This window comes from Lycorma delicatula, chromosome 2 (genome assembly GCF_047948215.1).
Source record: "Lycorma delicatula isolate Av1 chromosome 2, ASM4794821v1, whole genome shotgun sequence".
NCBI lineage: Eukaryota > Metazoa > Arthropoda > Insecta > Hemiptera > Fulgoridae > Lycorma > Lycorma delicatula.
In genome coordinates, this window is record NC_134456.1 from 14,371,349 (window position 1) to 14,385,737 (window position 14,389).

Below are 14,389 nucleotides of genomic sequence, written 5' to 3' on the forward strand. Positions count from 1 at the left end.
GACTGGTTTTTCTTCCTTGTAAAAGTAAATTTACTTTATTTATCTTTCCTAATACTGTATCCCAAAATATTAATAGTACAACATATTTAAATTTTGTTAATAATTTTTGCAACATTCAAGCATTTGTTATAGATTCTACTGTAACTTGTCTTTTTTCATCACACATTTCATTAAGAAGTTCTCTTATTAAAGGTATTTGATTTTGTAAAGCTTTAACCGTGTTAGCTTTTGTGAACCACCTCGTGTCACTTAAATCTTTAAGACGAACAGATAATTTTTGCTTTCCCATCTAATAGTAGAATTTACAAAAAAGTTGAATTTAAAAAAATTTACAATTGTTGAATTGTTTCAAAACATGATTTCATTTGAACAGATGTTTGTGCAGCATTAACGCCTATTAAATTAAGGCTGTGAGCCGTGCATAGAGCAAACCTTGCCATATTGTTTAAATGTAATTTCCTAGCTTGTACCCCTATGTATTTACCTGCCGTATTCACTCCATTATCATATGATTATCCTCTTATATTTTTAATATTTAATCTGTGTAATGTTAACTTGTTTTCAATATCATTCGCAAGTGCTTCACCCGTTTTTTCATATGTCACAATAAAGTTTATGAAGGTTTCTTTAGTGCTACATTTATTCGTGTTGGGATCAATGTTATCATAGCACAAAAATTTGCATCATCTGTTCCTGGTGAGAAGTGTCAGGTGTGGTATCGAATAAAATAAAGAAATATTTTGCTTTTTGAATATTTTAAATAACATGGTTTCTAATTTTAGAAGCAACTATATTAATTATATCATTTTGTATTATAGAAGAGAAATAATTAATTTAATTTTTCTTATGACTTTCAATATGTTGCGCAATAATAGGATCGTAATGACAAATTCATTCTGTTGTGTTCAGAAATTTTCCATATTTGGAATGACCAATTTTTTCACAAGTTCCTCTCAAAGAATCATTATTTTTTATGCAGTGCAGAATGGCATCCAAAATAACTTTTAAAGTATGCCTTCACTTTTCTTTTTCTTTTAAAATATCTTCTTGTAATTGATCATCTATAAAACCACTGATTTTTGATTTGAAAGTTTTCCATTTGACATAACCTTTTTTATGATATAAATTTTCATGACTTGGTAACATAGGATTTAAATGCTGCCAGTCTCGAAACCCTGCAGTGGTCCATACATTCTGATTTTTTCCAAAAATAAATAATATATGGGAAACAGAACAATGCATCTTTTCGCTTGCAATATTTCAACCAGTTTCTGAGTACTTGTTCTCCATTTGGTTTTTACAAACCATTTTTTATCAAAATGCCTATTTTCTCAGTCAGGAGAAAACTCTTAAATTATCGCACAACTCTGGTCCATGTTGAACAAATATTTGTATGTTACTATTAGTTAAGTGCCATGTTGTGGGATAATTGAAATCTATTATTTTTGCATTATTATCAATATTTTCAAACTCAACCATATAATTATCATCATAACATGTGCCTTGCTTCTTGATTTCCTGGTTTTGATGTTCAATTGTACTTTTCTGTTTCAGTTTCACATGAAACATGACTACTTGAAAAGGCAAATTTAATTCAGTTGTTAAGCTTGAATGAACTAGTGGTGTAGATGATTTTTTAAGAAAAATATCAATCAAAATATCAAAAGTTATATTTTCAATCTTCTGTTCTCTTACTTTTTTGTACTGTGCATCAGACGGGTTTTTTGGTGGCATTTTACCCTAGAAATGTTTTTTAATTAAAATTTGTGTTTTTATTAATATAATTATTTACAGTATTTAGTATGTGTTGTATATAAACAAAATTATATTTCTTTACCAGTATGTTTTGTTCCACAAAAGAGAGAAAATATTAAAAATAGTTACGACAAAGCAACAACACCGCTGATTTTATGAACGAGGAACGACTAGGAGTGTAAGAAAGAGAAAGAGTGTGATGCGCGCGCAAGAGTGCCTCTGCTGGTCAGGAGATGAAAAATGGCCAGTGAGTCTGTGTTGATTCATGTAGAATAGAATGGTCGAAACCATCAGTTTGGTCTAGTGGTGAACGCGTCTTCGCAAATCAGCTGATCTGGAAGTCAAGAGTTTCACCATTCAAGTCTTAATAAAGGTGTTTATACTGATTTGAATGCTAGATCGTGGATACTGGTATTCTTTGGTGGTTGGGTTTCAATTAACCACACATGTCAGAGAATGTACAAGCTATATTTCACCTACACTCATACATTTCATCCTCTGAAGTAATATGTGACGGTAATTCCCAGAGGTGAATGGTCAAGTAAAATAAAAACCACGCGCAACTCTGAACCGGGTCGGTAACCATTGTTTTGCGCCCCAAACTCAGTTGTGCTAGTGGCGGGTACCTTTTTCGCCACACCCCCATTATGGCGCCGGAGTTAATATACATTATTTGCACTAACAGAAATATTTAATCGCATTTTAATTTATTAATAATATTAATTCATCTATAATGAGTGATTGTTAGCAATTTTTAAAAAGAATTACTCCTGATTGAAATAATTTTAATTTGAAAAATTATAGGCCCAAATTTGGTGAGTATGAGAAAACATTTGTTTATAGGCACCGAATTTTAAATAAATGTTTATGCATTTTACATCGACATAAAATCAAGTAAGGTTGAATAGTAGCCAAAATTGTCTTTTTTAAATTTTTAGGTTTTTGAAAACAAATTTAAGTAGTAAAATGTATTCTTAGTTTAACAGAAAAGTGATTAGGGAAAGTACAATACTAGCATAAGATATATGTATGTAACACTACATAATAAATAAAGATTAATCATCTTCACTAGCAGACATGTGTTGATGTAGTGATTAATTGTTAATAGTGAATTGATGAACTTTTTTTTAATTAATATTTAGAATCACATACATTTGCACATATGTTAACTACATTTCTATTTATATTGCCTGGCTGTGATCTCGTTTGTATTTTGTTAAAGTATGCATTATTTTACTCAATAATTACATTTTAAAACTCCCTATAAAAAACAAAAACATCTTGTCATACTGATAGCATTTTCATGCTGATTACAAAGTAATCTATCATTTGGTTGCCTTTTTTTTTGTAAATGAATGTATTCCCTACTGTCAGTTTCAAAGTACTTATTACACCTTTGCTGATAAGATAAGCAGTTTTTAATTCAATTCTTTCCAAATGTCTTCTACATGTCATCAGTTCAATAGATGTAGTCAATGCTATGTTGAACCAGCAGAAAGTACAACTCTCTGTGTAGAGTTGTTATTATAAAAAGAAATTTAAATATTTTATGGATATGAAACTAGTTGTTATACCAGAAGTTTTACAAAGTAATTAAAATACTCCTCATTCATTTTTCTGCTTTTTCATATAAATTGGGTAAATTATGAAACTTATTTCGTAAAAGACTGTACTTTTAGTAAAATCTACCCCAAAGAAAAGAATAATTGTTATCTCTTTATAATCGATGAATTAAGGTCATTGAGTTTATAATGAACGTTATCTTTCAGTTTGCTGATTCTTAAACTATAGATTTATAAGATGCCAATTTTAGAAATTTTATATTTTTTTTTTATATCTAGAAAAGAACTTTTACTACAGATTGGTTATTTATTTAATAGCATTTAACTGTAACTTAACACATACTATATTCTTAATCTACACACACATCAAAATTGGCCACTATTTCTATTCATATGCTTTTCCAAGTCAACCTGTTATGTTTTCCATCACATGACCAGTGTATTCATAAAAATTGCAATTGGCTTCTTGATGAACTTTTCTTTAAGTTCTTCGATCCTCTGTTGGGATGGATTGCCCTTAGGAGGACCATCTTACTCTTCAAATAACTCCACCAGAATAATTTACATGCTGTGAGATCTGTTATGCAAGCATGCATGATCTAGAAACAGTCAGTTAACAACATTTTTTGACAGGTATCCTGTTGAAATCATTAGTTGGGTTGATTTCAGGTTCCTCCGCTGTTTGATAAGACAAATATTCTTCAATCATTCGAATATATTGTTCTGTGATGTGGGTAACAGCATTCCCATTATTTGCTTACAGAAATTACAGGGTGAACATAAATAAAGTATTTAGCTCATTTTAGAGGTTAATAAAAAATGGATTGTAGCGCGCGTTGATTTTATCAAACATTAGTGTAGATCAGAGGTTCCCTAACTTATTTTTCTCATAGACCACTTTCAAAATTTTGCTGGTTCCGGTGGACCCCCTGCAGCTACATTGCTACCAATTTCCAGTCGACGGAAAATGTGAAGATTAGATCTAGCTATGAAAATTTGCGTTACGGCTGAGTTCCACGAACTAACAGCTTCCGAAAAAAAAGTGAGAATCAATCGGTTAATTTTTGATTGACTGTGCTGTGAGTGGATGTCAAAAAAGTAAAGTTAGGCGATCAAAAAAAATGCTTCCATCCAACTTTACATTTTTGGCATCTACTCACAGCACAAGAAAGCAATCGATTCTCACTTATTTTATTTAGAAAACTTCCCATTCAGAGTGGTAAAAAGCAAAAGAAAAATAGTATATTTTTTTGTGTTGCATTTATTCAAATATGTAATCATTACGCTATTAATTATTATTGTTATCGTATTGCAATGTAATATAATAAAATTGTCGTAATATAATTAAAATTAAACATTAATAACGTAATGTAACTTCTACAATGACGATCACAAAATAGTAACAATTTTAATGGGAGGGATGTACTTGATGGATTGACAGCAAATTATCAATATTTGGCTTCAGTTTTGTTAGGAATAAGCGCAATCTCCCCATTCTGTGATATTGAATCTGCTCCTTTTTTTTGATAAAAGGTTTGTAACGACACTAAAACTTTTTTCGACAAGATATGACGAGGGAAACACTATCAAAAGCTTTCTCGCCATTCCCCACGGTCCAGGATATTTTTCTGGTATTTCTGCCTGCAGCCAAAATGTTTGATACTCTCTTAAATTTCACCTTCAGCTCCTCATTAGTGCTAAGCTCGAATAGCTCCTCTTGTAATATCAAAATCTCCACTTTTGTTTCATCAAATGGATTTATGATCCGTGGTGGTATTTCCATCGTCAGAATATCTTCAAATCTGATTTTGAAGTCATCATGCAGGGCGATTAAATGTTGAACGTATGTCTGAATATCCTCATCAAGGCATTCTACCTGTGACAAGTTTGAAAACTGGGAAAATACGCGCCGACTAATATTTTGCTTCATAAATTTCAGTTTTCCAAGAAAAGCTGAAATTAAACCCTTTGTTTTTATTAAATTGAGACTGTCCCCTTGTAATTGTAAGTTAATGTCATTAAATTTTTTGAACAAATCTGTCAAATACGCGATGTCAGCTTTCAAAGTGATCAAGTTTTCTTTTAAATCTGAATCTTTAATCTTTACCTTCCAGAAACTCTAAAACTGATCCAAAAAGTGCATAAAATCTTGTTAAACATGCACCTTTCGACAACCAGCGTACTTCAGTATGTAAGAGCAATCGTTGGAAGTCTTCATCATTTTCATCGCACAATTGGGCAAATAAACGCGTATTCAATGCATTGCTTCTTATCTTGTTAACAGCATTAATTACAAGTTGAAGCGATTGGTGCAATCTATCACTCAGATTTTTCGCTACTAGGTGTTGTCGGTGGATGACACAGTGAATTGCAGTTACCTCTGGTATAACTCTTTTAAGATGGCTTATAAACCCACGATATCGCCCGGCCATGGCAGGAGCTCCATCTGTTGCCACCGAAATGACGTTTGTGAATGGAATCGATATTTCGTTAAAAAAATCACTCAGGACATTAAATATTGATTCACCTTTAGTGTCCGTCTCCAAAGTTTTCCCGAATAGTAGCTCTTCGTCCATAACATATGCCAATAATAATGCTTCATTACCAGGTAAAGTTGACTCCTCCAGTTGAATAGAAAAATCAGTTGTTTGCAGATAATTACACAAGAAACTTTCAATATCAGAGCTCATTTCATCAATACGTCTTTGTACAGTGTTGTTACTCAAAGGAATTCTTTTGAGTATGTCAAATGGAGATTTGTGCAGAACAGTTTTTAAAACCTCTTCAACAGCGGGTAAAATTAACTGTTCTCCAATGGTGTGCGGTTTTCCAGATTTCGCTATAAGTAATGAAATATTTACGATGCCCGCAAGCCATCATCGTTACTTTCAGACGTTGAAGCGAACATACTGTGCACGGTAGGTCTCTTTTCATATTTTTCCTTCAATGTTTGAAAATATTTCAAATCTTTACCTATTTTATCTGGATGACACCTTCTTAGATGATCTTCGAGCTTCGATGGTTTCATAGAGTCATTGCTCAAAATTTTGCTGCACAAAAGGCATATAGGCAATCGCTTGTCCGCCTTTGATGGAAGAAATCCAAATTTTAAATAATCAACACTGTACAGTCGACATTTCTTCTTAGATTCAGCCATGTTTCGTATCGGTTACCTACCGGTAAATAAAAAAAAAACTTTGTTTTAGTAATCTGAAGGCGGTCTTAACAGGATATGACTATTTTAACAGAATAGGATTAATTAATTATTGCAATGAAATAAAGTACCAGCGGCAAACTGATTCTTATTATTAAAAGAATCGGTAAGATTCATAATAAAGTTTTATGAAAATGGCTGAACCGATTTTAATATGATGTAAAACATTTTTTCATTAATTATATTTTGATATATTTCTGTAAATTCTATAGAAAATACTTTTAAATAACCAATATTTTGATATCATAACTCTGATATCATTACTCTGATATCATTACTTTGATGCACGTTAAGAGTATGTAAAGACAGGCACAATTTATGAAAATATACAACGTATTACAGAATAAGGGTTACAACCGGGAAATGGTATGTTCAGGATCAGTTTTTAAATCGATTCCAATAGTTTTTTATATATCTTTAAAAAAATGTAGACCAAAAATTAATAAATCCTTAAACGGAGACAGTAAAAAGTGGTCACATTACAATATTGTGATGCGCGTAAGTAGCGTAGCCCCCGCGGCTTTGACCGCGCCGCGCGCGACGTTTCAATATTGAGATTTGACCACTTTTTATTGATTTTTTATTAATTTTTGGTCTAATTTTTTTCAGATATATAAAAACAAACTATTAGAATCGACTTAAAAACTGATCCTGAACATAACATTTCCCGGTTGCAACCCTTATTCTGTAACACGTTGTATAAATGTATATAATTATTAGTGAACCACCACACAGTCGGGTAAAAAAATATTACTAATATAGTAGGGACAAAAGATCAACCTTTCTCGGCTTTCTGTTCTTTTAGGGAAGTCTCTAATAATGGCTCTGTTCAGTATTTAATTTTTAATACGTACCTACAACACGCAAACATTACAAATATATTTATTACAACATAAATATATCTTTATCGCAGGTGGATTGGAAGAGATTTGTTTTAGGAATAAGCCTCGCCTTTTGTACTTACGTATTTTTTGTAATTTGTGAATTTTTTGTTTACTGACGTGTGGAATAAACTGTCAAATAAATAAATAAACAATAAATAAAATAAAAGTAAGTATAACAAAAAAGCAGGTAAGTACTTACTACTTTTTCCGACACTGGCAAACGCTAACATCTATTCACTTTACTTTTCTTTTCGAAATTCCGGAAACAAATGAGTAACGTTTATCCTTGGCAATCGTATTTATATTAGTGAAGAATCAAACAAGTTCGTGCAAGATTGCTAGCACACACACCACAAGTCGTATTTCGTCCCTTTGCACGTCTGAACAAGCGTTGCGGACGGCGGCGGTAGCGGCGGCGCTTTGCAAGTCTCGACACGTTCGTTGTACTGAATATGGAATATGCAAGTTTTTACAAGTAACAGTCGCTGAACTTCTCAAAACATTATCTGCCTAGATCGATACGCAAACTCAAGCCAACATTTTAGTTCTTCACTATCGAAACCAGATGAATTTTCGTGGACCCCCGCTTACGAATTGTGAACCCCCATTTTTTTTGTCACACCAACGCAGACCCCCGTCGAGTCTCCCGTGGACCCCTGGGGGTCCACCTGGACCACTTTGGAAATCAGTGGTGTAGATAGTCGAGTTACTGATGACGAATGAATACGCCGGCGCGATTACAGGGGGAATCGTCAGCTGAGTAATGGCTACCGAGAAAGTAACTTGCTTATTATGATTTCATGAAAGCGGATTTGTTAATACAGTTTGTAGATGTTTTCGTGTAGAGTACGACCGTGATCCTCTTTAAACGTTGTTATCAGCAGTTTAAGAATACAGGAAGTGTAGTACATGAAAGGTGCTGGCAGACCTCCATCTCCGAGGAAGTTGTGCATCGAGTAACAGAAACCTCTCAGAGAAGCCCGGATGAAAAGACTCGTATGAATTTAGAACTGGGAATTCCACAATCCACAATTGTGAAGGTTCTACACAAGCGACTAAAACTTCATGCATACAAAATTCAGGGTATATGCGATTGAAGATGACAATAAACCACGTCGTTAGAAATTTTTCCGTGGAAATTCTTGATAAGTGAACGAAGATAATGCGTTTTTAGAAAGCTTAATCTTCTCTAAAGAAGCTACCTTGCATGTTTTTGATCACGTTAATCGTCATAATTGTTGGATTTGTTTATTCTGGGAGAAAAACACTTCGACGTTATTATTGAACGGACACGACATGTTGTAATAAACAAACATATACCACATTTTCTGGCTCAATTAAAATACTAAAATTTCACTACAATACGGCAATTGGAACGAATAGCTAATACACACTACAGCAATTTAAATTATTGAATATAGACGGACGGCCCTAAAAAACCTTAATTCGTAAGATAAAAACATTTCATCATCCCCTAGAAAATAGTTTGAATGTTAGACCCCAGCTTAAACTTGTGACAGTGCCGCATAACAAATACAGTCCACAAGGATGTGGTGCACTGGCAGTTGCAGCGAGCACAAACTGGTGCATCTGTTATCAGATATCCATGAGTGAGCCTAGTGTACCCTATTCACAAACGGCAGATAATAACCTCCTCTTGATGGTTAATTGTGCATGAGGAGCTCCATGGTGTTCTTGAAGTTTGTTCATGATAGCATCCCGTTCACTTTGCCACTCATTATGAACCACCCTCTTTAGGAAACAGACAAGTGGGTTGGCGAGGACCGTCATGCCGTTCGACAAGCGTGACGGCCCAAAAATTAACGTTTAATGTGCATTGACTGCTTAAGAAGTGATAGGACCGTTCTTCATCACTGAGACAATGGTTACTAGAGCTAGTTACGTAGACATGTTAGAAGAGTATGCAGTACCACAGATTAAACATCGGTAATCCAACGTTTACTTCTAACAAGATAGTGTACCACCATACTGGGGTTTACATGTTATGGACTACTTACATGAATAATTTTTTCAACTTTGAATTAGCTGTGATGGACCCTGGCCACTCGATTTCTTTCTTTGGGTTTTATCAAACGTTTATGCAACGAAGGTTGTCAACATCAATGAACTAAAAAAAGACTCGAAGGTGTAATTAATGGAATAACTCCAGATATTCCTTGTAATGTGTGGTGTGAAATTTAATATCGTCTAGACATTTTACAAGTCACAAAATGTGCTCATGTGGAATGCGTTTGAAGTAAATAAGTGTAGTAAACAAAATTGTTTGAAATGCCATTTCAACAATAAAATATGTATGTGAGTACATTGCTTTGTTATTTTTTTTTAATAACACCTATAATAACTCTGTATATTTATAATTTCTCTTTTGATAGCTTACTCTGTATAATAAAAACATAATTTTAATGATAACTAGATCAATTTTTAGAATAAATTTGTAAATAAAGAACAGTTTTGTATAGAATCAATTCTAAAGTTATGAGTTGCAAAAAAAAATTGTATGATTATTCGGATTAAAAATATAAACCGTCTGATATAAAGGAATGAAATGGCTCAAGAAATATTTATTGCTGGTACAGACAACCTTCTTCGAGAATTAAAAGTATGAAGTAAAGCATGTGATAAGGAATAAAATGATGTTTTGTAATGTGAAGTTATTTTTGAGGATGTGAATGTACCAGAGGTATGGAGTATAGGTTATATGTTAATATGAATCCTTTCATAATAACATGATTCCCATAAATGTTAATTTTCGTGTTAAAACCATGAAGCTTGAAAAAATTTATAGTTTTATACATCTACTTTTGAAAGCAAATTCTGTTATTTCTCATAATTTTGTGAACTGGTCATTGAAGGAAAGCTTTCAAGTTAATCTGATTATTTATTTTTAACATCGAGTTCAAATCTTTGAACAGTTACATTTTTTATCTTTTTTGTAAAACTATTTATTATTGTGAAAAAAATCATTTTGATATCACAGTAAAATATGAAGATAGGGATTTGTTTAAGGCCTGCTAATATCAAAATATTGGACGAAACGATCTGAAACTTGTTAAGGGTAAAATGTGGTATTTTAACATATGTAAATTGCACATACTACAAAAATGTTTTGTCAAAGTTCTAGAGGTTGGAAATAGCATATATAAAAAGACGTGTTTTCTGCATTTTCTTTGAGAATGTAAATATTTTGTTTATTTTCTGAAAAAATTCTTTATAAACTAATGTAGAAAGGAACAAGCTTTGGTTTGTTACATGTTGATTTTTACGATAGTTTATTGAGAAATTTCTGTAGTCTAAGTTCAGATTCATTCTTTTATTTGTCAAAGTAAGCAGTTCATAATTTATTCAGTACTGTTCATGGCAGTAACTTAATATTTAGTATGGACTTTTAAGTTGGTCAGTGATGCCTATTTACGTCAGGTAATTTATTTCTAAAACTCTGCCTTTATGCATTTAAAGTAGTATCTGTTTGATAGATAATTTTTTTTTGTAGATGTCACAAATTCTACTTGGTATAAATATTTATTTAAGCAATAATGCTAAATAAAATCTTTTAAGTTATTCTGACTGATAAAAGTAATAGATCTGAAGAGAAATGTTATCTTTAGATACTTAATTGTTCAGATAATTCATTTTCAAAATTTAAAGCATAAAATGTATCATTATAGAACAATGTATATAAATACTATATTCAGTAAAAGAGTTTATATAATTAATATTGTTATTAAATAGAGATAGAGTGAGTATTCACTCAAGTTTTAGATTTGACTGAGATAAAAATATAATTGATCCTTCTATTTTTATTTGTATAAGTATTCTCATTTTACAACAAAATCAAACATGATTTTGTTGTTGACAAAATAGTGAACAATGAAAATGTAATATGAATACAATAAAAAATATAAAAAGGCCTAATTAGATTGTAATGTAACATTTTAATTTACAACTTTTGAATCTTATATTTTGCTGCACATCTGTAGCATATTTCATGTACATATATAATTATATGTAATTAATTATTAAACAATATCCATTCTGTTTTGGAACAATTTGTATATCTGCACATATTTTGTGTGTGTTCTGTTTGGAGCTTCAAACAAGACTCCTTTAAAAGTAGTTGTTTTGTTTTGAGTGCTTCAGCAGGCAGGTTGTCCTTTCCGTACTAGCCACACTATTCTCTGATGTTACTTTGAGGGGTTTAGTAAAACACTTTTCAGAACTGTGTTAAGGTTATGGGAACTTTTAAAAGTACCGGCTGGTTAATGTTAAATGTCTTTTACTTTGAGAACATGTGTCTATTTACCTATCCACAGTCTAAGTTCCTATCCAATAGCTGCAAAAATAGGGCCGCAGCATCTCAATGCTGATTAGATAAAGCTGGTAATCCTAATACATAAAACAGAAAAATATTTATTCAGATCATAACATAGTTACATATTACACATAATGTAATGTAGTTATACATTACAGAAGTTAAGAATGACACGTTCTATTACAAATATAATAAAAGTGAGATGCGTTAGCATTTCCCTGGATAAATCAAGGGAAACCATGGGAAATTCTTGATAAGAGCAGAATTACAAAGTACAAAATTAATGAACAAAGCAGAAAACTGATTAATCAATATAATTACATAAAATTAACGTATATAAGTATAAAGTAGCATTGATACAATCTCATAAAGATTGTAAATAAATATCAGTCAATAATAAAATAACAATTTTGAAAGCCTTATTGATCATCATTTCTGTTTGTTTAAGTGTATGTTAAATGAATATGCAGAAAATTAAGGAGGTTTGTAGTTAGTGCAATTAAGAATTCATCACTAGAACAATATTTTTTCTACGAAATAAAATCTTATAATTTAATTTTAAATAAATGAACTAAATGTCTTTTTCTGTTGGGTAATTTATTAGAAATTGAAACTAAAGGATAATATTACTTCTTGTAAGCCAAGTATATGTATAATGAAAAATGTATATAAAAGTATTATGACATATGATGAAAATATTTGTGTTTGATTTGATGCTGATACAAATAAATATTGATTTTTAAAAACTTCTTAAGGAAAGGTTGCTTGTTTTTAACATAAGTGCATAAAAATATCAGAATATTTAGTTTAAATAGCTTAAGTAGGTTACATGAATCATATTTGTTGACATCAATTAAAGACCTAATAGCCCAATTTTACATCTTAAAAACTCAGTCCGGCTTTTTAACATGTAATGTAAAAGAAGTGTTGTCTTGTATTGGGCAACCTAGTTTTTTACACAATAAATTGCATTCTTCCCATGTAGAAAAATAAAAATTTTATTAAAGTTGTAACTTAATTTTCAGTTGTAGACATAATATTGTTCTCTAAAAAAATACCATTAAACCTGCATCAATTTTATCCTACATCTGCATTTTACATTAATTATATTAATGATTGATAATTTTTAGAAATGAAAAACCCTTTTTATATTTTATAATGTTGTATCAAGAGTAAAAGGAATTACTGACTAATTTTCTGCAGTAAAAAATATTAGTTAAATTAATTTAGCTGAAATTCTGTAAACTTTTGTTAAAAGTGTTTTCTAAATTTTATTTTAATTATTATTATTTAGGAACATAAGGAGATAGTAATAGTAGTGGGACAAAATTTTACAGTAGAACTGTGCTGCTTTTTGCAGCCATGTTTCTCTAGCCTATTATAAAGTTACTACTTCACATTAGCAACAGTCAGTCTGTAACAGTTATTATCTCAGCTTACTGCCTCAGTTTACATTTAGTTTCAATGTTACCTTGTCCCATTCACACATTGTTGTGTAGTTTTCTGATAACCTGTTAAAGTGATAGTTTATTTGTTATATTAATTACATGTATAATAATTAGGTTTTTTATTATGGGTAAAAATACACCTAAATGTACAATTTGTGTATTAGCAGTTATTGCAGTTGTGTCATTTGCTATTGTTTATTTAGTAATTCATCATCATAAGGTATTTTAATTTATATTTTTTAATATCTCACACACACACATTTTATGTAAAATACATATATTTTATCAGTTTCTTTGTGATGTATTTAGCTGTAGTATTCAAATTTAAAAAAATATTATTACAACATTTTAAGAAAATACAAAACTTTGTTTTTTAACTCGTCCATATTATCAATTAAAATAATACATTTTTAAAACTCATTTGAGTTCTATTAAAAAGAAGTGAAAAAGATTGATTAGTTATTGTTTATAAAGATTATTTAGTTATTGCTTAAAACTTTTTTAACAGAATTGAAAAAAAAATTCATATTATAGATTTGTATGTGTATAATGTACTTTATTTGATATAAATAATTAGAATTTAAATTATGTATTTTAATTTTATTAAACATATTTTTTATATATTTGATGATTTATGTAATAAACGAAATTATTACTTTTGTCATGTTCCAGCCAGACCAGTTTATGTACAGATAAACACTATTAACACATAAACACTATTGTTTAAATATTTAGATTAAGTACTATTGTTTAACCGTAACATCCTCAGCAGATAAAAATATTACAAATTACATTAAAAATTCTGTTTTACTCAATGTCAATTATTTAAAAATATTTTTTACCAATTTGAAAAAAAGGAGATGGTTTTCAATTCTATCTGATATTGTTTTTATGTTGAAATTTCCTTCACCAAGTAAATTGATTTTGATGATGATTTTTTTTTTTTTGTTTTGTAAAGGAAGTTTCTCTTATGATTCTATTGTAAATTTTTCCTGATTACTTAAACAGAAGATTTTTTTTAAACAAAAATTACATTGCCTTCGTAGATGTTTGAAAATAATTTAATGATGTATAGAAGAATCTTTTTTATATTAAAAAATCTTTGCATGAAAAATTCAAGAAAATTTATAGACTTCTAAAAAAAAATTAATAAAACCACCTTAAAGTAAAGCATACTAAAAGCTAAAAAAATAATA

General features: G+C 30.6%; 1 protein-coding gene across 1 annotated transcript in view; it reads left to right on the forward strand.

Moving 5' to 3' along the window:
* The first annotated feature begins 13,143 nt into the window (after positions 1-13,143).
* Positions 13,144-14,389, forward strand: part of LOC142320480 (juvenile hormone esterase-like) — a 78,769-nt gene continuing 77,523 nt past the window's right edge. The window contains exon 1 of the mRNA XM_075358313.1: positions 13,144-13,413. Within this exon, the coding sequence (XP_075214428.1) occupies positions 13,318-13,413 (96 nt within the window). The 5' untranslated portion in view covers positions 13,144-13,317. The remainder of the gene's footprint in view (positions 13,414-14,389) is intronic.